Raw genomic sequence first — 22,051 nt, forward strand, 5'->3', positions numbered from 1 at the left:
AAAGTGCAATGGCAATGGAAATTAAGTGAAAATGCAATCAGCTGTTTGACTTGGCCTGCCCTGTGCTTGAAACTGCAATGGCAATGGAAGTGAAATGAAAATGCAATGAGCTATTCGGCCTGCCCTGTGCTTGAAACTTCAATGCAATTGGAAATGAAATGAAATGAGTTGAAACCACTAATTTTGTCCCACAAGGCCACTATTAGCCGAGAAACCAGTCCCTTTTGCCAAAAATGCCCATATTAGCCCAGGAGGAGCATTTTGGCCCAAAAGGCCCGTGCCAGGCCAGGAAAAGTCAAGAAAAAGTGCCTTTCACTGAGATATTTTTTTAAAGGAGCCCCCTTCGGCCCATCAGTAAGTATTCCCCCTGCAAGTATTAAACCTCATCCCAGTATTTTTCTCCCTCCCTTCATTTGCTCCCTGTGAAATCCAGGCCAATTGTTTGTTGGTCAATTGGCCCTGTGTAAATTTGGTCCTGGTGTGTGTAGGGGAGTGGATAGGAAATTGGGATGACACGGAACTAGTGTGAACGGGTGATCCCCGAAGGTCGGCGTGGACTCGGGGAGCCGAAGGGCCTGTTTCCATGCTGTATCTCTAAACCAATCAATCAACCAGCCAGGATCCCGCTTGCTACATGTACAATCAGTCACAGTAGGCCAACAGAATTGATCAATAGTTGAATTACCCAATCATCTCTCTCTGGAAATGGTGCTCTTACCATTAAAAAAAATGCTGTGTACAATTGCTTAAAGAAGATGAATTATAGATGGTAATGTTTAATAATTCCCTTTCAGCATCATCTCTTGGCAGAGTAAGTCGTGCATATTTCCTCTAAGGATTATTTCTTTCTGATCATTCCAGGCCTGCTGTGAACTTCAAGGCTACATGGCCAGGCAGCATCTCAACCTGTAAACCAGTGTCAGGGCGCAAGGCAGAAAGTAAAGCGAGCCAAATTGTAACCCACAGGGAACGAAAGAGAGTTAAAAGAGTAACGCAAGGGGCAAGAGCAGCGTGCTAGGTGTGGGAAGGGAGAGACTGGTGTATCGTGGAATCTCGAGTCATACAGCATGGAAACAGGCCCTTCGGCCCAACATTTGCCCATGCCGACCAAGATGCCCCATCTACACTATTCCCACCTGCCTGTGTTTGGCCCTTATCCCTCTAAACATTTCCTATCTATCTGTCTGTCCAAATGTCTTTTAAATGTTGCCTGCCTCAACTACCTCTTGTGGCAGCTTGTTCCATATACCTCCAACACTCTGTGATTAAAGAGTTGCCCCTCGGCTTCCGACAAAATCTTTCCCTCTCATCTCAAACCTATTTCCTCTGATTCTTGATTCCTTTTTTCAGGGGTAAAAGATTTTGTGTGTCTACCCTATCTATTACCCTCGTGAACTTGTGCACCTCTGTAAGATCGCACCTCACCCTCCTGCACTCCAATAAATGAAAGTCCTAGCCTGCCTAACCTCTCCCTATAGCTAAGCCCCTCAAGTCATGGCAATATCCCTATAAAAATATTTTTTTTATTGCCTGACCCGCTGAGCTACTCCAGCTTCTTGTGCCTATCTTTGGTGTAAACCGGCATCTGCAGTTCCTCCCTACACATCTTTTTTTGTTTATCTGTTTCTCGGGAACTGGACAATTATTGCCCATCCCCAGCAGCCCTGGGAAAGGTGGTGGTTAGTTGTCCTCACCTGGAACCACCTTGGACCTTCTGGTGAATGTATCCCCTGAATGACGTTGGGGAGGGAGTTTCGGGATTCAGATCCAGTGATGATTAAAGGGCCTGTCCCACTGTACGAGGTAATTCAAGAGTTCTCCCGAGTTTCCCCTGATTTGAACTCGGAGAATTATGGTAATAGCCGCTCGTAGGTACTCGGGGCTCTCGTGGACATTTTTCAACATGTTGAAAAGTCTTCACGAGTCTTCACGAGCTTACCGCGTTTCCCAAGTACCTGCCGTTAGCGTTACGAGCCGCCAAGAGACGTCCCGAGCTCCGACGTACCCGCGACGTACATTCTACGTGCTTACCACGAGTTTGATTTTTTATTTAAACTCGGGAGAGCTCTTGAATTACCTCGTACAGTGGGTCAGGCCCTTAAGGAACGCTGGTAGTTTTCCAGATCAATATAATGGAGGGGGAACCTGCGGACGATGGTGTGGGAAGGAACTGCAGATGGTGGTTTAAACCGAAGACAGACACAAAAAGCCGGGGGAACTCAGCAGGTCAGGCAGCATCTCTGGAGAGAAGGGATAGGTGACTTTTCGGGTCGAGACCCTTCTTCAGACCCATACCTGCTGCCCTTGATCTTCCTGGTGCCAGAAGTTGCAGAGTTTGGGAAGAGCTGCTGGTGGAGCTGACTGGAATTATTGCGTTTTATAGACAGTGGACACTGCAGTGAAAGAGGGGGATGATTGTTTGTTGTAGTTGATGGGGTGCCAGGCTGGTTTGTCCTGGGTAGTGTTGAGCTTCTTGTGACACAAGTTCCGGGAGCAGAATGAGGCCATTCGGCCTATCAGGTCTACTCTGCCATTCAATCATGGCTGATCTATCTTTCCCTCACAACCCCATTCTCCTGCCTTCTCCCCATAACCTCTGACACCCGTACTAATCAATAATCTGTCAACCACCTGCCTGCAAAACTTCCCGCTGACTTTGCCTCCACAGCCGCCTGTGGTAAAGAATTCCACAGATTCACCACCCTCTGACTAAAGAAATTCCTCCTCATCTACTTTCCAAAGTTTAGAGATACAGTGCGGAAACAGGCCATTCAACCCACCGAGTGTGTAACGACAACCGATCACCCTGTACACAACCACTATGCTATACACTAGGGACAATTTACAATGTTTACCGAAACTAAATAACCTACAAACTTGTACGTCTCTGGAGTGTGGGAGGAAACCGGAGCCCCCGGAGTAAACCCACACGGTCACAGGGGGAACGTACAAACTCCGTAAGACAGCACCCGTAGTCAGGATCGAACCCGGGTCTCATAGAAACATAGAAAATAGGTGCAGGAGGAGGCCATTCGCCCCTTCAAGCCATTCATTGTGATCATGGCTGATCGTCCCCTATCAGTAACCCGTGCCTGCCTTCTCCCCATATCCCTTGACTCCACTAGCCCCTAGAGCTCTATCTAACTCTCTCTTAAATCCATCCAGTGACTTGGCCTTCACTGCCCTCTGTGGCAGGGAATGCCACAAGTTCACAACTCTCTGGGTGAAAAAGTGTTTTCTCACCTCAGCCTTAAATGACCTCCCCTTTATTCTAAGACTGTGGCCCCTGGTTCTGGACTCGCCCAACATTGGGAACATCTTTCCTGCATCTAGCTTGTCCAGTCCTTTTATAATTTTATATGTCTCCGTCTCCGTCGCTGTGAGGCAGCAACTCTACCGCTGCGCCACCGTGCCGCCCTGTGACTCTCCCACTAGTGGAACCATCACCTCTCCGCGTCCACTCTATCCGGGCCTTTCACTAATTGCTATTGACCTGCTTTATTGCAGATGGAAAATTCGGAGCCTTCATGCAAGTGCACATCCAGAATGACGGTCCTGTCACCATTGAGCTGGAGTCACCTACAGGCCTTTCGGACCCAAGGCAGGTAAGAAGAATGGACTCTCTATCCCAACATGGTTAACAGATTGACAGTAACACTGGTAAGCAATGAAGTCCCCCTGGTACCAACAGCATAGCCCATGATGATTGAATCTTGGTAACATGTACAATAACTCCTTAGAACAACTACCGCACATCTCGGGTTGCCAACTGACCCGTATTAGCCGGGACATCCCATATTTGGGCTAAGTTGGTTTGTCCCATACGGGACTGCCCTTGTCCCGTATTTGACTGCTGCTACTCGGGTCGAGGGGACTGTCGGGTCGGAACGGCGAGTCCGGCCCCGCCTCACCCGTCCCGACATAGTGCAGCCCATGGAGTGCAGCAGCACCAGCGCCTCGCCCGTGGCCCCGTCGGTCAGCAGCCCGGCCAGCTGTCCGGCCTTCGGACCTTCGCTTACCGCCGACACCACCACCACCCCTCCTTCTCGCGGCTGATCATTCAGTCAACGAATTGCCGTCGGGAATTTGTCCCTTATTTTGACCTTTTGTCCCTTATTTGGGAGTGAGAAAGTTGGCAACCCTACGCACATCATTCAAACAGTTTCTATCATCATCCTCAGCTCCTCAAAGACGTGTTCTGAAGCAATTGCCCTCCACATAACAGAAATAGAAATATGTTGGAAGGAGCTGAAGAAGGGCCTCGAGCCGAAACATCACCCATTCCTTCTCTCCAGACATGCTGTTTGTCCCGCTGAGTTACTCCAGCATTTTGTGTCCATCTTAGAAATTGAAATATGTTCGGCAGTGCGGAGCTATCAACGGTTACAATTCTGTGTATTTAGTTTTTCTTCATGTTTGGCAAAGAAAATGGTACTGAGCGTGGTGGAAATGAACGACAGTGTAGGAAGGAACTGCAGATGCTGGTTTCAACCGAAGATAGACTTAAAATACTGGAGTAACTCAGCGGGACAGGCAGCATCTCTCTAGACAAGGAATGGGTGACGTTTCGGGTCGAGACCCTTCTTCAGACTGCAAGTCACGGGAAAGAGAAACGAGAGATATAGACAATGATGCAGAGTGATAAAGAACAATGAATGAAAGATATGCAAAAAAGTAACGAGGATAAAGGAAGCAGGCCATTGTTAGCTGTTCAAAAGGGAACTGCAGATGCTGGAATATCGAAGGTACACAAAATTGCTGGGGAAACTCAGCGGGTGCAGCAGCATCTATGGAGCGAAGGAAATAGGCGACGTTTCGGGCCGAAACCCTTCTTCAGACTGATGGGGGGTGGGGGGGGGGAAAAGAAAGAAGGAAAAGGGGAGGAGGAGGAGGAGCCCGAGGGCGGGCGGATGGGAGGGTGGGAGGAGACAGCTAGAGGGTTAAGGAAGGGGAGGAGACAGCAAGGGCTAGCCAAATTGGGAGAATTCAATGTTAATGCCATAAGGACGCAAGGTCCCCAGACGGAATATGAGGTGCTGTTCCTCCAATTTCCGCTGTTGCTCACTCTGGCAATGGAGGAGACCCAGGACAGAGAGGTCGGATTGGGAATGGGAGGGGGAGTTGAAGTGCTGAGCCACCGGGAGGTCAGGTAGGTTATTGCGGACTGAGCGGAGGTGTTCGGCGAAACGATCGCCCAACCTACGCTTGGTCTCACCGATGTAAATCAGCTGACATCTAGAGCAGCGGATGCAGTAGATGAGGTTGGAGGAGATACAGGTGAACCTTTGTCGCACCTGGAACGACTGCTTGGGACCTTGAATGGAGTCGAGGGGGGAGGTGAAGGGACAGGTGTTGCATTTCTTGCGGTTGCAACGGACAGTGCCCGGGGAGGGGGTGGTGCGGGAGGGAAGGGAAGAATTGACGAGGGAGTTGCGGAGGGAGCGGTCTTTGCGGAAGGCAGACATGGGGGGAGTTGGGAAGATGTGGCGAGTGGTGGGGTCACGTTGGAGGTGGCGGAAATGGCGGAGGATTATGTGTTGTATTTGCCGGCTGGTGGGGTGAAAGGTGAGGACCAGAGGGACTCTGCCCTTGTTGCGTGTGCGGGGATGGGGAGAGAGAGCAGTGTTACGGGGTATGGATGAGACCCTGGTGTGAGCCTCATCTATGGTGGCGGAGGGGAATCCCCGTTCCCTGAAGAACGAGGACATTTCCGATGCCCTGGTATGAAATGTCTCATCCTGGGAACAGATGCGGCGTAGGCGGAGGAATTGGGAGTAGGGGATGGAGTCTTTACAGGGGGCAGGGTGGGAAGACGTGTAGTCCAGATAGCCATGTGAGTCAGTGGGTTTGTAATGTATGTCGGTCAGGAGTCTGTCCCCTGCGATGGAGATGGTGAGGTCAAGGAATGGTAGGGAAGTGTCGGAAATCGTCCAGGTGTATTGGAGTGCCGGATGGAAGTTGGTGGTGAAGTGGATGAAGTCAGTCAGTTGTGTGTGGGTGCAGGAGGTGGCACCAAAGCAGTCGTCAATGTAACGGAGGTAGAGGTCGGGTGAGAACGAGAAGCTGGTGCGACTTGGGTGGGGGAGGGATGGAGAGAGAGGGAATGCCGGGGTTACTTGAAGTTAGAGAAACCAATATTCATACCACTGGGCTGTAAGCTGCCCAAGCGAAATATGAGATGATGTTCCTCCAATTTGCGTTTGGCCTCACTGTTTCAGCAGCTCAGCAATAGGAGTGTGCTGCAGACTCTCTCCGAGGCATTAGTGTGGCGGTTCCTCATTCATCACACCAGCTCTCTGCTGCTCACAACCACTCCGCGCCCTGTTCCGGGGAAGTGTTGTTCTGTAGGCTGGTGACTGGAGGCTGATCATTATGTGTGAGACCTTGACACGGAGCTGAGAGTCAAGAGCGTTTTATTGCCCTGTGTCCAACAACAGAACAATGAGATTCTGACGTGCAGCAGCACAACCGATATGTAACCATGTCTTGAGGGTCTGAGCTATAGGGAGAGGTTGAGCAGGCTGGGACTCTATTTCTTGGAGCGCAGGAGGATAAGGGGTGATCTTATTGAGGTTTATAAGATCATGAGAGGAATAGATCGGGTGGATGTACAGAGTCTCTTGCCCAGAGTAGGTGAATCGAGGACCAGAGCACACAGGTTTAAGGTGAAGGGGAAAAGATTGAAGAGGAATCTGAGGGGTAACTTTTTCACACAAAGGGTGGTGGAACAAGGGTGTATGGAAGAAGCTGGTAGTTGAGGCTGGGCCTATCCCAACATTTAAGAAACAGTTAGACAGGTACATGGACATGATAGGTTTGGAGGGATATGGACCAAATGCTGGCAGGTGGGACTAGTGTAGCTAGGACATGTTGGCCGGTGTGGGCAAGTTGGGCCGAAGAGCCCGTTTCCACACTGTATCACTCTATGACTCAATGTGTAGGTCTCCCGACTAGTTTCACTGTCCTCCTGATTAATTTTACTGTTTGTATGCCTCGTTGTCAACTTCCCCTCAGTCACCAATGAACCATTCTACATTTCCTTGAATTTTGTCTGCCTTGATCTGTCGTCTTCACACCTTGTCCTTCCATACCTCTAGTCTCCCTCACACGTGCCTCTCAGTCTGAAGAAGGGTCTCAACCCCGAAACGTCACCCATTCCTTCTCTCCAGAGATGCTGCCTGTCCCGCTGAGTTTCTCCAGCATTTTGTGTCGATCTTCCATGTATAAATATATTACTCTTGTAAAATACATAACAAAACAACATTAAAACATTCAGAAATAGACACAAAATGCTGGAGTGACTCAGCGGGACAGGCAGTGTCTCTCAAGAGAAGGAATCGAGACGTTTCGGATCAAGACCCTTCTTTAGCTAAAACATTCAGTATATATAAAAAATACAGACCAAAAAATAGATGATCACAGTTCACAGTCAACAACAATGTCCTCAGGTCTATGTAGTTCTGACCCTATTTGGAGGTTGTAGTGTTTAATAGCCTGATGGTTGTAGGGAAGAAGCTGCTCCTGAACCTGGACGTTAGTTTTCAGGCTCCTATACCTTCTTCCCAATGGCAGGAGTGAAACAAGAGCATGGCCAGGGTGGTGTGGGTCTCTGATGATACTGGCTGCCTTTGTGGCGCAGCGCCTGTTGTAGATCCCTTCGATGGCGGGGAGGTCAGTGGCCTTGATGGACCGGGGCAGCGTTCATTCACTTTTTTGCAGCCTATATTGTTCCTGGGCATTCGAGTTGTCGAACTAGGCTGTGATGCAACCCAGTCAATATGCTCTCTACTGTACATCTGTGGAAGATCAAGGGAGTTTTCATTGACATGCCGAATCTCCTCAGTCTTCTAAAGGAAGTAGAGGCGCTGATGGGCTTCTGAGGAAGTCGCGGCCAGGTATAGCTAAATCTGATGCCGCCGCCCTCACCAGTTTATAACGGAGCAGAATGCCAAACCAATGTACCTCGGTACATGTGATAATAAAGATCCATTCACCCTTTGAAATCTCTACAAACTGGGTCTGCTCAGTCGCTGATCAAGTTCAACGGTGTAATCATGATTTGGGCCGGTGACTGTAGGTAATATCTTTCTGCGTTTTGGATTTATCTTTGTTCTTATTGGTAAGCTTGCTCTCTGATAATATAAGAGACTGCAGTTCACAAGTTACAGGAGTAGAATTAGGCCATTCGGCCCATCGAGTCCACTCCGCCATTCAATCATGGCTGATCTCTGCCTCCTAATCCCATTTTCCTGCCTTCTCCCCAGAACCCTTGACACCCGTGCAGATCAAGAATATGTCTATCTCTGCCTTAAAAAATATCCACTGACTTGGCCTCCACAGCCCTCTGTGGCACTGAGTTCCACAGATTAACTACCCTCTGACTAAAGCAGTTCCTCCTCACCTCCTTTCCAAAAGAGCGCCCTTTAATTCTGGGGCTATGACCTCTGGTCCTAGACTCTCCCACCAGTGGAAACATCCTTTCCACATCCACTCTATCTATGCCTTTCATTATTCTGTAAGTTTCAATGAGGTCCCCTCTAAACCTTCTAAACTCCAGTGAGTACAGGCCCAGTGCTGTCAAACGCTCATCATATGCTAACCTACTTATTCCTGAAATCATTCTTGTAAACCTCCTCTGGACCCTCTCCAGAGCCAGCACATCCTTCCTCAGATATGGGGCCTACATTTGCTCCGAATACTCCAAATACGGACTGACCAGCGCTGTCTCTGTTTTTATATTGCAGTCCTCTTGATATAAATGTTAGTACTGAATTTGCCTTCCTTATTACCGATTTGACTTGCAAATTAACTTTTTGGGAATCCTGCACCAGCTCTCTCAAGTCCCTTTGCATCTCCAATTTCTGGATTCTCTCTCCATTTAGAAAATAATCTACGCCTTTATTCTTATTACCAAATTGCATGACTCTGCACTTTGCTACACTGAATTACATCTGCCACTTCTCTGCCCACTCTCCTAAGCTGTCCAGGTCCTTCTGCAGTGTTTGCTTCCTATACACTGCCTGCCCCTCCACCTATCTTCGCATCATCTGCAAACTTGGCCACTAAGCCTTCAATCCCCTTATCCAAATCATTGGGGGTGGGAGATTACAACCTTGCACCGCCCTGTTTCATCGAATGCAATCAACCCGGCGTGCACAATCAAATACGATCATAGAAACATAAAAACATAGAAACATAGAAAATAGGTGCAGGAGTAGGCCATTCGGCCCTTCGAGCCTGCACCACCATTCAATATGATCATGGCTGATCATCCAACTCAGTATCCTGTACCTATCTGCCTTCTCTCCATACCCCCTGATCCCTTTAGCCACAAGGGCCACATCTAACTCACTCTTAAATATAAGCCAATGAACTGGCCTCAACTACCTTCTGTGGCAGAGAGTTCCACAGATTCACCACTCAAATAGAACAAGTTGTCCTACAACTGTGCACGCCATACGCAGGAAGAAGAAGATCCAAATCATTAATATGCAAGTTGCTGGAATCTTCAACTAAGCACACAAAGTGCTGGAGGAACTCAGCAGGTCAGTCAGCTACTACGGATTTGTAGTTTTGGGTCGAGACCTATCTTCAGATTGCAAGCAGGGTCCTGACCTGAAACCTCATCTGTGCATTCCCTCCACAGATGCCGCCCGGCCATCTGGGTTCTTCCAGCACTTTGTGCATCAGCTTGCGATGCAGGTGTTAGTTGGCACGGTGACGCAGCGCTGGAGTTAACTCATTTTAGCTTTTGTGAGTTTGCCTTGCTTTAGTTCAGCGTGCAACTGTCCTCAGCTGAAGAGGTACGGCTTTTAGAATTAACATAGAAAATAGGTGCAGGAGTAGGCCATTCGGCCCATCGAGCCTGCACCGCCATTCAATATGATCATGGCTGATCATCCAACTCAGTATCCTGTACCTGCCTTCTCTCCATACCCCCTGATCCCTTTAGCCACAAGGACCACATCTAACTCCCTCTTAAATATAGCCAATGAACTGGCTTCAACTACCTTCTGTGGCAGAGAATTCCAGAGATTCACCACTCTCTGTGTGAAAAATGTTTTTCTCATCTCGGTCCTAAAAGATTTCCCCCTTATCCTTAAACTGTGACCCCTTGTTCTGGACTTCCCCAACATCGGGAACAATCTTCCTGCATCTAGCCAGTCCAACCCCTTAAGAATTTGGTAAGTTTCTATAAGATCCAATAAAATTAACTTTATACTGGTAACTGCTCAAGAGTTACGGCACAGGGGCACTGCTTTTGTAGCCCCTGCCTCACAGCGCCAGAGACCCCAGTTTGATCCTGACCTTGGCCACCGTCTGTGCAGAGTTTGCACGTTCCCCCGTGATTGTGCGGGTTTCCTCTGCGTGCTTCGGTTTCCCCTCACATCCCAAAGACTTTAGACTTTATAGATGCAAGCGGAATCTGGCTCTTCAGCCCACCGAGTCCGCGCCGATCAGCGATCACCCCGTACGCTAACACTAACCCACGCAATTTACGATTTACAGAAGCTAAATAACCTACGAAGCTGTACGTCTTTGAAGTGTGGGAGAAAACTGGAGATGTCCCATGCAGTCACGGGGAGAACGTACAGACAGCACCCGCAGTCAGGATCGAACCTGGGTCTCTGGCGCTGTGAGGCAGCAACTCTACCGCTGCCGCTCCTGAACCACCCCATACATGTGCGGCTTTGTAGGTTAATCGCCCCCAGAGTGTACTGATTGATTGTGAAAGTGGGATGACATAAAACTAGTGAGCAGACGATCGGTGGTCAGGTTGGAGTCAGTGGGCCGAAGGGCCTGCTTCCACTCTGCAGCTTTAAATCAATCAAAATGTTCATTTCCTCTCCTTTTGTATGGGTACCTGTACTTCCATAGTGTGGGCAAGTAATACCCCCCCCCCCCTCCCTCCTTCCCGCACTGCACCCGCACTGCATCTGCTTTGCTACATTGCTTGATTCAATCTTCCCTCTAAACTAGTGAAAAGCATAGTTGTGAATTGAGGAGAACAAAGTCAGGCAGCAACTCCGGAGAACAAGGATAGGCGACGTTTCGTGTTGAGATGCTTATTCAGAATGATTGTGGGGGGGTGGGGGGGAAGGGGAAAGCTGTAAAAGCAGAGAGGCAGGACAAAGCATGGCAGGTACCAGGTCGACTCGCCAGAGATGCTGCCCGACCTGCTGGGTATTTCCAGGACTTTGTGTTCCTTTTGTGTATCAACCAGCATCTGCGGCTCTTCCCCAGCCAACAATGGGCCATTGTGGGCTCCACCCTTCCTCGGTCATCTGTTGCCGGCCGGCCCCGATCTGTTCTGGCCATTTCCTACCTCCTGTTTCCCCCCCCCCCCCCCACTCTACTTTCAGTCTGAAGAAATGTTCAAAGCCGAAACGTCACCCATCCTTTTCCTCCAGCGATGTTGCCTGTCCCGCTGAGTTTGTGACTGTCTGCAGTTCTTTGTTTCTGTGTTGTGAATTTAGGGAGGGTTCTGCAATGCAATCAGTTGACAGCAGAGGGCAGCAGTACAACATGGAAGTACCTAACTCCATTGGTTTCCACTAGAGCCTTAAGAAATGCAGAGAACAAACAGCAAATGAATTCTGCAGCCCGGAAGCCTGGTCCCTCAGCACTCAACGAGAATGCCGAATGGGATAGTTAATTGCTGCATTGGTAAAGGCAATGATTAAAGACCATTGAAAAAGAGACTAAGTATTGGAGTAGACACAAAAGGCTGGAGTAACTCAGCGGGACAGGCAGCATCTGTGGAGAGAAGGAATGGGTGACGTTTCGGGTCGAGACCCGCAGAAGGGTCTCCAGAGATGCCTCCTGTCCCGCTGAGTTACTCCAACTTTTTGTGTCTATCTTCAGTTTAAACCAGCATCTGCAGTTCCTTCTTACACAAAGTACTGCAGTAATTCAGCGGGTCAGGCATCATCTCCGGAGAACATAGATAGGTAATGATTCAGCTCGGGACCCTTCTCTGCCACAGAAGGTAGTTGAGGCCAGTTCATTGGCTATATTTAAGAGGGAGTTAGATGTGGCCCTTGTGGCTAAAGGGATCAGGGGGTATGGAGAGAAGGCAGGGATGGGATACTGAGTTGGATGATCAGCCATGATCATATCGAATGGCGGTGCAGGCTCGAAGGGCCGAATGGCCTACTCCTGCACCTATTTTCTATGTTTCTATCAGACTGAATGTGGGGGGGGGGGGGGGGAGAAGGGGGAAGACATGTTGAAGAGAGGAGAGGCAAAACAAAGCATGGTTGGTACTAGGTGGACACAGGCGAGATATTCTATTTATAAGCAGATCTCTGAGGGCCGGCACGGTGGCGCAGCGGTAGAGTTGCTGCCTTGCAGCGCCAAAGTCCCGGGTTCGATCGTGACCATGGGTGCTGTCTGTACGGAGTTTGTACGTTCTCCCCGTGACTGGGTGGGTTTTCTCTGGCTGCTCCGGTTTCCACCCGGACACCAAAGACGTATTACAAGCGAGCTGTCCACAGTGCACAGATACAGGATAAAGGCTATAACATTTAAGGCAAGATAAAGTCCAATAAGAAATAGTTCAAAGGTCCCCAATGAGGTAGATGTGAGATAGACACAAAAAGCTGGAGTAACTCAGTGGGTCTCTGGAGACAATGCTGCCTGACCAGCTGAGTTGCCTCGGCTTTTTGTGTCAATCTCACAAAATGATGGTTCAGTTGCTTGAAAATACATTCAAACCAAACTTGAGTACAATGGATGGAGCAAAGGGGAAGGTACCGGGTGCAGCATATAGTTCTCAGCGTTGCAGTGCGTGAGTTTGATAGACACCAGGGAAAAGCATGTTTCTTTTGTGCTCGTGGATGGATGGGTTTGTCGTCTGTCGGGCAGGCAACTTTGCTGAAAGTTAGAGCTCCCTTTACAACGATCCTTCGGTAATAGATTTTGCATTTGTTCGGTCTTAAACAGAGTGGAGTTGAGGCTTGATGCCACTGTGCCTGAGTTTTATTGCGTACCAGTGTTTTAATTACCGCTCCGATCTTAAAGCTGGATTTGCCTCCAAATCCGAAGCCCTGCGCTGGCATGATGCCAGCGTTGTCAGGCTAGCATGTTTAAGCTGACACAATGACACGGTTGGTAGAGTTGCTGCCCCACAGCGCCAGAGATCCAGGGGTCACAGTTTAAGAATAAGGGGCAGGCCATTTGAGATGAGGAAAAACATTTTCACCCGGAGAGTTGTGAATCTGTGGAATTCTTTGCAACAGACGGCAGTGGAGGCCAATTCACTGGATGTTTTCAAGAGAAAGGTAGATTTAGCTCTCAGGGCTAACGGAATCAAGGGATATTGGGAAAAAGCAGGAACTGCGAAAAAGCAGGAACTGCAGAAAAGCAGGTACTGATTTTGGATGATCAGCCATGATCATATTGAAAGGCGTTGTTGGCTCGAAGGGCCAAATGGCCTACTCCTGCACTTATTTTCTATGTTTCTATGAGAACCAGGTTCGATCCCGTCCTCGGGTGCTGTGTGTGTTTGCGTGTGTGTGTGTGCGCATGTGCTTGTGTGTGTGATTGTGGGTGTGTGCAGATTGCACGTGGAGTTGGTACATGGTACATCAGTCATTGAAAGTAGGCATGCAGGTGCAGCAGGCAGTGAAGAAAGCAAATGGTATGTTAGCATTCATAGCAAAAGGATTTGAGTATAGGAGCAGGGAGGTTCTACTGCAGTTGTACAGGGTCTTGGTGAGACCACACCTGGAGTATTGCGTACAGTTTTGGTCTCCAAATCTGAGGAAAGACATTCTTGCCACAGAGGGAGTACAGAGAAGGTTCACCAGACTGATTGCTGGGATGTCAGGACTTTCATATGAAGAAAGACTGGATAGACTCGGCTTGTACTCGCTAGAATTTAGAAGATTGAGGGGGGATCTTATAGAAACTTACAAAATTCGTAAGGGGTTGGACAGGCTAGATGCAGGAAGATTGTTCCCGATGTTGGGGAAGTCCAGGACAAGGGGTCACAGTTTAAGGATAAGGGGGAAATCCTTTACGACCGAGATGAGAAAAACATTTTTCACACAGAGAGTGGTGAATCTCTGGAACTCTCTGCCACAGAAGGCAGTTGAGGCCAGTTCATTGGCTATATTTAAGAGGGTTAGATGTGGCCCTTGTGGCTAAAGGGATCAGGGGGTATGGAGAGAAGGCAGGTACGGGATACTGAGTTGGATGATCAGCCATGATCATATTGAATGGCGGTGCAGGCTCGAAGGGCCGAATGGCCTACTCCTGCACCTATTTTCTATGTTTCTATGCTCTCTCTGTGACCGCGTCGGTTTCCTCCCATATCCCAAATACGTGCGGTTTTGTAGGTTAATCGGCCCTCTGTAAATGTCCCTAGTGTGTAGGGAGTGGATGAGGAAGTGGGATAGCATAGAACAAGGGTGAACGGGTGATCAATGGCCTTTGTCAGCATGCCCTTTGTGGGACGAAGGGCCTGTATTTCTAATCTAAAACTGTGAGAAGCAGTCTCCAGATGTAGGAAGCATTTTCATGATCATTCCTCCCTTCACCCTGGTGCTTATTATAGTGGACTTTGCCACCTTGCCCTCCGCTCACCCAGTTCAGTCTGGTCTGAATTAGGGCTGGATCCCATTTCTCTCTGTTCATGCAGTTAGAGGAAAATTGGCCATAAGTTCTATGAGCAGAATTAGGCCATTCGGCCCATGAAGACTACTCCGACATTCAATCATGCCTGAGCAACCTTTCCCTCTCAACCCTATTCTCCTGCCTTCTCCCTATAACTCCTGACACCCTTACTAATTAAACATCTATCAATCTCCGCCTTCAAAATATCTATTGACGGCCTCCACAGTCTTCTGTGGCAATGAATTCCATAGATTCACCATCCTCTGACTAAAGAAATTCATCCTCATCTCCTTTCTAAAGGTACGTCCTTTTATTCTGAGGCTGCGGCCTCTGTTTCTAGCCTCTCCCACTTGTGGAAGCATCCTCTCCACATCCACTCCGCCCAAGCATTTCACTATTCGGTAAATTTCAATTAAGTGTACCCCTCATCCTTCTAAACTCCAGCGAGTACAGGCCCAGTGCCATCAAACGCTCATCATATGTTAACCCCGATCATTATGGGATAATTCTCGTAAACCTCCTCCGGACCCTCTGGAGAGGGTCCAGAGCCAGCACATCCTTCCTCAGATATGGGGGCCAGAACTGCTCACAATATTCCAAATGCTGCCTGACCAGTGCTTTGTGAAGCCCAAGCATTAAACCCCTGCTTTTATATTCTGGTCCTCTCAAAAACATTGCGTTTGCCTTCCTCACCACCGATTTGACTTGCACGTTAACTAGTTGGGAACCCTGCACCAGCACTGTGCTGCCGAATGCTAAAGACACGAGCTTCTCTCTGCCTTCTCTGGGCTGTGTGTGGGCCGTGAACGAGAGAGTGCCAGCAAGTGTGAACTGAGCATGAGCAAGCACGCCAATCCGCTTCCACCCGCTGATTTGCATTTTTATTAAAAAGATAATTGGGACGGGCTGTGGTGCGTCACCTTAATTCATGATCGAGACCAGGTTTAATGGAGTATTCACCGACCGTGCAGGGTTGACGCTAAGCCATTGAAGATGGAGTCACAGCACAATCCTGGTAAATACTCTCTGCTACTGTCTATTTGAGTGGGAGAACGAACTCGCTAGAATTTAGGAGATTGAGGGGGGGGATCTTATAGAAACTTACAAAATTCTTAAGGGGTTGGACAGGCTAGATGCAGGAAGATTGTTCCCGATGTTGGGGAAGTCCAAGACAAGGGGTCACAGTTTAAGGATAAAGGGGAAATCCTTTAAGACCGAGATGAGAAAAACATTTTTCATACAGAGAGTGGTGAATCTCTGGAATTCTCTGTCACAGAGGGTAGTTGAGGCCAGTTCATTGGCTATATTTAAGAGGGGGTTAGATGTGGCCCTTGTGGCTAAAGGGATCAGGGGGTATGGAGAGAAGGCAGGTACGGGATACTGAGTTGGATGATCAGCCATGATCATATTGAATGGCGGTGCAGGCTCGAAGGGCCGAATGGCCTACTCCTGCACCTATTTTCTATGTATCTATGAACTGAGATAATGTATCTATGAACTAAAGTGAGCAGTTTGGAGATTTCTTATTGCTGTTGTGTTTGATTGATTTAAATATACAGCATGGAACAGGCCCTTTGGCCAGCTATGGCCACCATCGATCACCTGTTCACACTTATCCATGTATTCTCATTCACACAAGGAGCAATTTACAGAGGCCAATTCATTTGGGTGGCACTGTGGTGCAGCAGTAGAGTTAGCTAGAGCTCTCAAAGATAGAGAGTTAGATAGAGCTCTTAAAGATAGCGGAGTCAAGGGATATGGGGAGAAGGCAGAAACAGGGGTACTGATTGTGGATGATCAGCCATGATCACAGTAAATGGCTCAAAGGGCCGAATAACCTACTCCTGCACCTATTGTCTATTGAGTTGCTGCCTTACTGCACTAGAGACCCGGGTTTGCCCCTGACTGCGGGTGCTGTCTGTATGGAGTTTGTACTCGGTGGGCCGAAGGGCCTGTGTCTCTAGAGTCTAAAGTCAGAGTGAGGGTGAATCTTGAGTCCAACTGCGAAATCTCCGCTCTGCCACCAATCGTTGGAGATTCCAGATCATCCACAGAGAGACTTGGAAAGGAGAGGGTTCATGTTTGCTGATGATCTGCAAAATAGGGGATAGGGAGTTAATGAAATTGGGAAATGGAAATTTAATGAAGGGGAGGAAAATGAAGGGGGGATGAAGAGGGAACTTAGTAGACACGGAAATGAGTTTAGCGGAGGGGCATTGATGGAGAAGGAAAAAGAATGAGTTGGCACAGGAGGAAATGACATGACAATCACACAAGAAGGTAGAAATAGGCCACTCGGCCCCTCAAGCCTGTCCCACCACTCAACATGTGTACGATGGAACTACAGATGCTGGTTTACACCGAAGATAGACACAAAAGACTAGGCTTGTATTCACTGGAGTTTAGAAGGATGAGGGGGATCTTATAGAAACATAAAATTATAAAAGGACTGGACAAGCTAGATGCAGGAAAAATGTTCCCAATGTTGGGTGAGTCCAGAACCAGAGGCCACAGTCTTAGAATAAAGGGGAGGTCATTTAAGGCTGAGGTGAGAAAAAACTTTTTCACCCAGAGAGTTGTGAATTTATGGAATTCCCTGCCACAGAGGGCAGTGGAGGCCAAGTCACTGGATGGATTTAAGAGAGAGTTAGATAGAGCTCTAGAGGCTAGTGGAGTCAAGGGATATGGGGAGATGGCAGGCACGGGTTATTGACAGGGGATGATCAACCATGATCACAATGAATGGCGGTGCTGGCTCGAAGGGCCGAATGGCCTCCCTCTGCACCTATTTTCTATGTTTTTATGTTTAAAATGTAGCCCGCTGAGTTACTCCAGCACATTGAGCCCACCATTCAGTATAATCACTTGTGATCTATGGTGGCCTCAACTCCTGGTCTGGGCCAGTTCCCTGTAACTCTCAATTCCCTGATATTTCACATTGTTGTCTATCTTCACCATCGTCAGTTTCGTTTAGATAAACAGCGCGAAAACAGGCCCTTCAACCCACCGGGTCCGCTCCAACCAGCGATCCCCGTACACCAACACGATCCCACGCACTCGGGCCACTCTTTACCGAAGCCAGTTAACCTACAAACCTGCACATCTTTGGAGTGTGGGTGGAAACCGGAGCACCCGGAGAAAACCCACGCAGGTCACAAGGGGAACGTTCAAACTCTGTACGGACAGCGCCCGCGGTCAGGATCGAACCCGGGTCTCTGGCGCTGTGAGGCAGCAACTCTACCGCTGCGCCTCCGTGACGCCGTAATCTCCACTACTCAGAGGGGGGAGAATCCCAGAGATTCATCAGCCTCTGCGAGAAGAAATTTCCATTTTGAATAACTCTTCCCCGAGTCACTTTCTGGCACGCTGGGCCCATTTGTCCTCTTCCAACCTGTCTTTCTTTTACCCTTTCAGGATGATTAACACGCAGCCTATTTAACCGGCTAAATTTAGCCATGCACTTGGGGGTTTTAATAAGTGAGTTTGTTCTTCAGTAGACTTGTTGGCTCTCGAGTGCTGTCGGTGCTCCCCCATATTGATCGCTGCGATCTGCAGGCCGCGCGCGCTCCTCTGGCAATTTAGGAAGGAACAATTGATCAACGCCATTCCCAACCGCAATAGCTTTCCTTTCCCCAAAGGGGACGAGAGCAGCTGTTGTATCTCTGCCGTCTTTCTGGATGTTAAAGGTGAAAGTCTGCAGCTTGTCAGATAATCATTTCCACTTTGCTTTTTTAGACGCCTTCCATCGCTTTGTTCAAAGGAACAACCTCCACTGCTACACAGAGGGATCCACTTGCTTTGTTAAACACTGCGTTGTATTTTCGGTTGGTTTCGTTTATTGCCACGTGAACCGAGGTACAGTGAAAAGCTATTTTGTTGCGTGCTATCCAGCCAGCGAGAAGCCCATATGGATGCAATCAAGCTGTCTGCAGTGTACAGATATAGGATAAAGGGTATAATGTTTAGTGCAAACTCTTCACAATGTTCAAAAAAGGACACAATGTTCTGGAGTACAGGGTCGGTCCCATTTTCACGATTTAATTCAAAACCTCAGCCAAGTTTAAAGGACCTAAAAAAGATATCAAGATTGTGGTAATCTACGAACTCCTACGACCTTTCACGACTTTGTCTACGAATTCCCACGACTATTTCGATGCCCTCCTTACGAGTAAAAAGTTGCAATTTCTTTCAGCCCCACCATTTATTTTACTCGTGGACATTTTTTATCGGACTGGAACAAACGTCCCGACTTACCTGATGCCACGAGTACCTACGGCTAGCATAACGGGCCGCTACGATAAATCTACCAACTCCTACGGACCCTTTACGAACATTCTCCGAGTTTGAATCAAGGGGAAAACTCGGGAGAATTCGTGAGCAGCTCGGGAAAGTGGGACAGGCCCTTAACTCAGCAGGTCAGGCAGCATCTCTGGACAACATGGGAAGGTGACATTTCAGATCGAGACCCTTCTTGAGACTTAAATATTTTGTTATCAATCACGGTTCCTCATAAGTGCAACAGAATTCTGTGCCTTTTGGGAAGGAGATGAGGAGAAAATTCTTTGGTCAGAGGGTGGTGAATCTGTGGAATTATTTGCCACAAAAGGCTGTGGAGGCCAAGTCTGTGGATATTTTTTAAGGCAGAGATAGATAGATTCTTGATTAGTGTGAATGTCAGAGGTTATGGGCAGATGGCAGGAGAATGGGGTTAAGATGGAAAGATAGATCAGCCATGATTGAATGGCGGAATAGACTTGATCGGCCGAATGGCCTAATTCTACTCTTTTTCCTAATGACTGTGATTGTGCAGCAGTCTGACTTGAGCAGGGAAGAAGCTGTTCTCGACTCTAGTGATAATTGTTTTTATACGTTGTGGCTTCAATAACTTGAATCAGCGAAACAACATTGCACACACATAAATCAAATGCCAGGAATTCCTTTGCTTCCAGTTGGAAGGTGGGGTGGCTGTGATGTGTGTGTGTGTGCGCGCGTGTTTTCATATGTGTTTTCATATTTGCCTTTGTAGCATTTAAATACAGGCACAGTTTGCAATAATTATAAACCATGTTGCCAACCATGTACTAGCATCTGTCATGGTGTCAATATGTCCTTTATTTTCATGTATAACATATCAAACGGCGAGCTCTCTACCGTTCCCAATGCTCACAAAGGAAAACAACCTAGCTTTCATTTTTTTACCTGCTCATTTTTTTTTAACCAAAAATAATGTATTCAATTATTTACAATAATATGTACAATACTAAATGATTCAAAACAAAACTGTAGAACCTGTAGAAAAACCCATGCAGTCACAGCCAACACGTGCAAACACCACACAGACAGCACCCGTAGTCAGGATCGAACCCCGGGTCTCAGGCGCTGTAAGGCAGCAACTCTACCGCTGCACCACAGTGCCGTCCTACTTGAGATCGCCAAAGTAAAACTGGATAGGTCAAGATTTCTAGTTCCCTTTTAAAGCTAACTTCAGCCACATCGTGTTCTGACGAAAGGGCCTCCAAACAAATGACCATGTGCACCAGAACAGAGCAAGTGAAATGAGGACTGACTTGGAAAGGCAGCTTATGGATTTCTGGTTGGGTAATTTTAGCTCAATGTCTTCTATGTACAGTTTTTATAAGCTGGTGGGTGCCTATTTATTTACCAAAACTAATTTCAGCAAAAGAAGGTGTATTCCTGCAGAAGAGTCACCCATTCCTACCAGGGCCGGATTTATCTATAAGCTAGACAAGCTTAAGCTTAGGGCCTCGAGGTCTAGGGGGGCCTCCGGCCAAGGCAGGACACGTACCGTTCAACTCTAGGCGAGGCCCCCCTCTCTATCTCTCTCTCTCTCCATCTCCCCCCGCTATCCGTGTCCGGGCCGCCGGGCTCCGCTCGCTCCTCATCCGCCGGCACGGCAGGCCGCCTTGCACATGCGCATTGCTGCGGCCTGCACGACCTCCCCCCCTGCACATGCGCACAACCACGACCAGCACGTCATCGACCGCCCTGCGCATGCGCACTGCAACGGCAACTGGTCGGCGCCGGGCACGTTCTCCCTCGCTTTGAATTGTGGGAGATTTGGCCGCCATGGCTGTCCGGTTGCTGCCTTGCTGCCAGCGCTGAAAACCAACGCGGAGGGGGCCTCACAAGTGGAACAGTTTAGGGCCTCTCTTCATCTAAATCCGGCCCTGACTCTCCACAGATGCTGCCTGTCCTGCTGAGTTACTCCAGCATTTTGTGTCTATCTTTGGTGAAAACCAGCATCTGCAGTTCCTTCCGACAAATTATTCTTTTCCTTAATGGTAATTGCCTCTTGAGTTTGAAAACCAAAGGCCAAGTCTTTGAAGGGATTTTGTAAGTTGTGATGAGCCAGTGCAGCATTTCTTCAGTCAGAGGGTGGTGGATCTATAGAATTTGTTGCCACAGACGGATGTGGAGGCCAAGTCACTGTGTATTTTTAAAGAGGAGATTGACAAGTTCTTGATCAGTAGGGGCGTCAAAGAAGGCAGGAGAATGAGGTTGAGAGGGAAAGATAGATCAGCCATGGTTGAACGGCAGTAGACTCAATGAGATGAATGGACAAATTCTGCTCCTATAACGTATGAACTTATGTATCGCTTAGAACATAGCTGAAGCAATGTTTGTGATAGCACCATATTGGTGAGACATCTTAAGTTCCTTCTAGCTCAGAGGCCGAGACCAGCAACTGAGCTAACCTTTTCAGTGAAGCGACAATATACAATTCCAAAGATATGCTGGCAATTTGATCAGCTCCTGAAATTATCTCCAGAGTAGATGGATGGGAAGAGGTTCTGGGAGGAGCTGATGGACATCTGAGGGAGAATAATTACAGGGAAAAAAGCGGGCTGTGAGGTCACCGAACAGGAAGGTGAGAGACAGCATGGATTCAAAATGGCCTCCTTCCATGACATAAGATAATAGAAAACTTACTTTCATTAAAGGAAGATGGAACCAAGAACTGAAGTCGTTTAGAGGGTTAAGGGTCTTGCAAAGTGATCTTTAGTGGTGGTAACATACGTCATTTTGTACATCACAGACCCACAAAGAGCTGTGAAAGAACTGACCAGTTTGTATTTTTCCAGTGATATTGGCCAAGCTGTAAATGGCACAGTGGCACAGAGGTAGAGTTGCTGCAGGATAGCGCCAGTATACAGGGGTCGCTGGTCGGCGCGGACTCGGTGGGCCGAAGGGCCTATTTCCACGCTGTATCTCTGAAGTCTATAGGCAGAGAGAACGCTGGACTTCTTGAATTCATAACCTTTTAACCAAGTAATGAGATTGCTATCAAAACCCCAACTCTGAGATGACATGTTAACAGAGTAAATTAATCTTCCACCGATCTAATGGAAATGTCCCAAAGCTACTGGAAGTTGTCGAGACCCATACAGCCATGTAATGTAAGTGACTGTAC

The 22,051-nt window shown here is 48.2% G+C and overlaps 1 protein-coding gene across 2 annotated transcripts in view; it reads left to right on the top strand.

Annotated features, from left to right (window-relative positions):
• The window catches only part of dtd1 (D-aminoacyl-tRNA deacylase 1), a 107,716-nt gene that overhangs the window by 21,957 nt on the left and 63,708 nt on the right, over positions 1-22,051 (top strand). For both annotated transcript variants that reach the window (XM_033026183.1, XM_033026182.1), the window contains exon 4: positions 3,508-3,605. In XM_033026183.1, the coding sequence (XP_032882074.1) occupies positions 3,508-3,605 (98 nt within the window). The remainder of the gene's footprint in view (positions 1-3,507; positions 3,606-22,051) is intronic.

The sequence above is a fragment of the Amblyraja radiata genome, chromosome 8 (assembly GCF_010909765.2).
Source record: "Amblyraja radiata isolate CabotCenter1 chromosome 8, sAmbRad1.1.pri, whole genome shotgun sequence".
Classification (NCBI taxonomy): Eukaryota; Metazoa; Chordata; class Chondrichthyes; order Rajiformes; family Rajidae; genus Amblyraja; species Amblyraja radiata.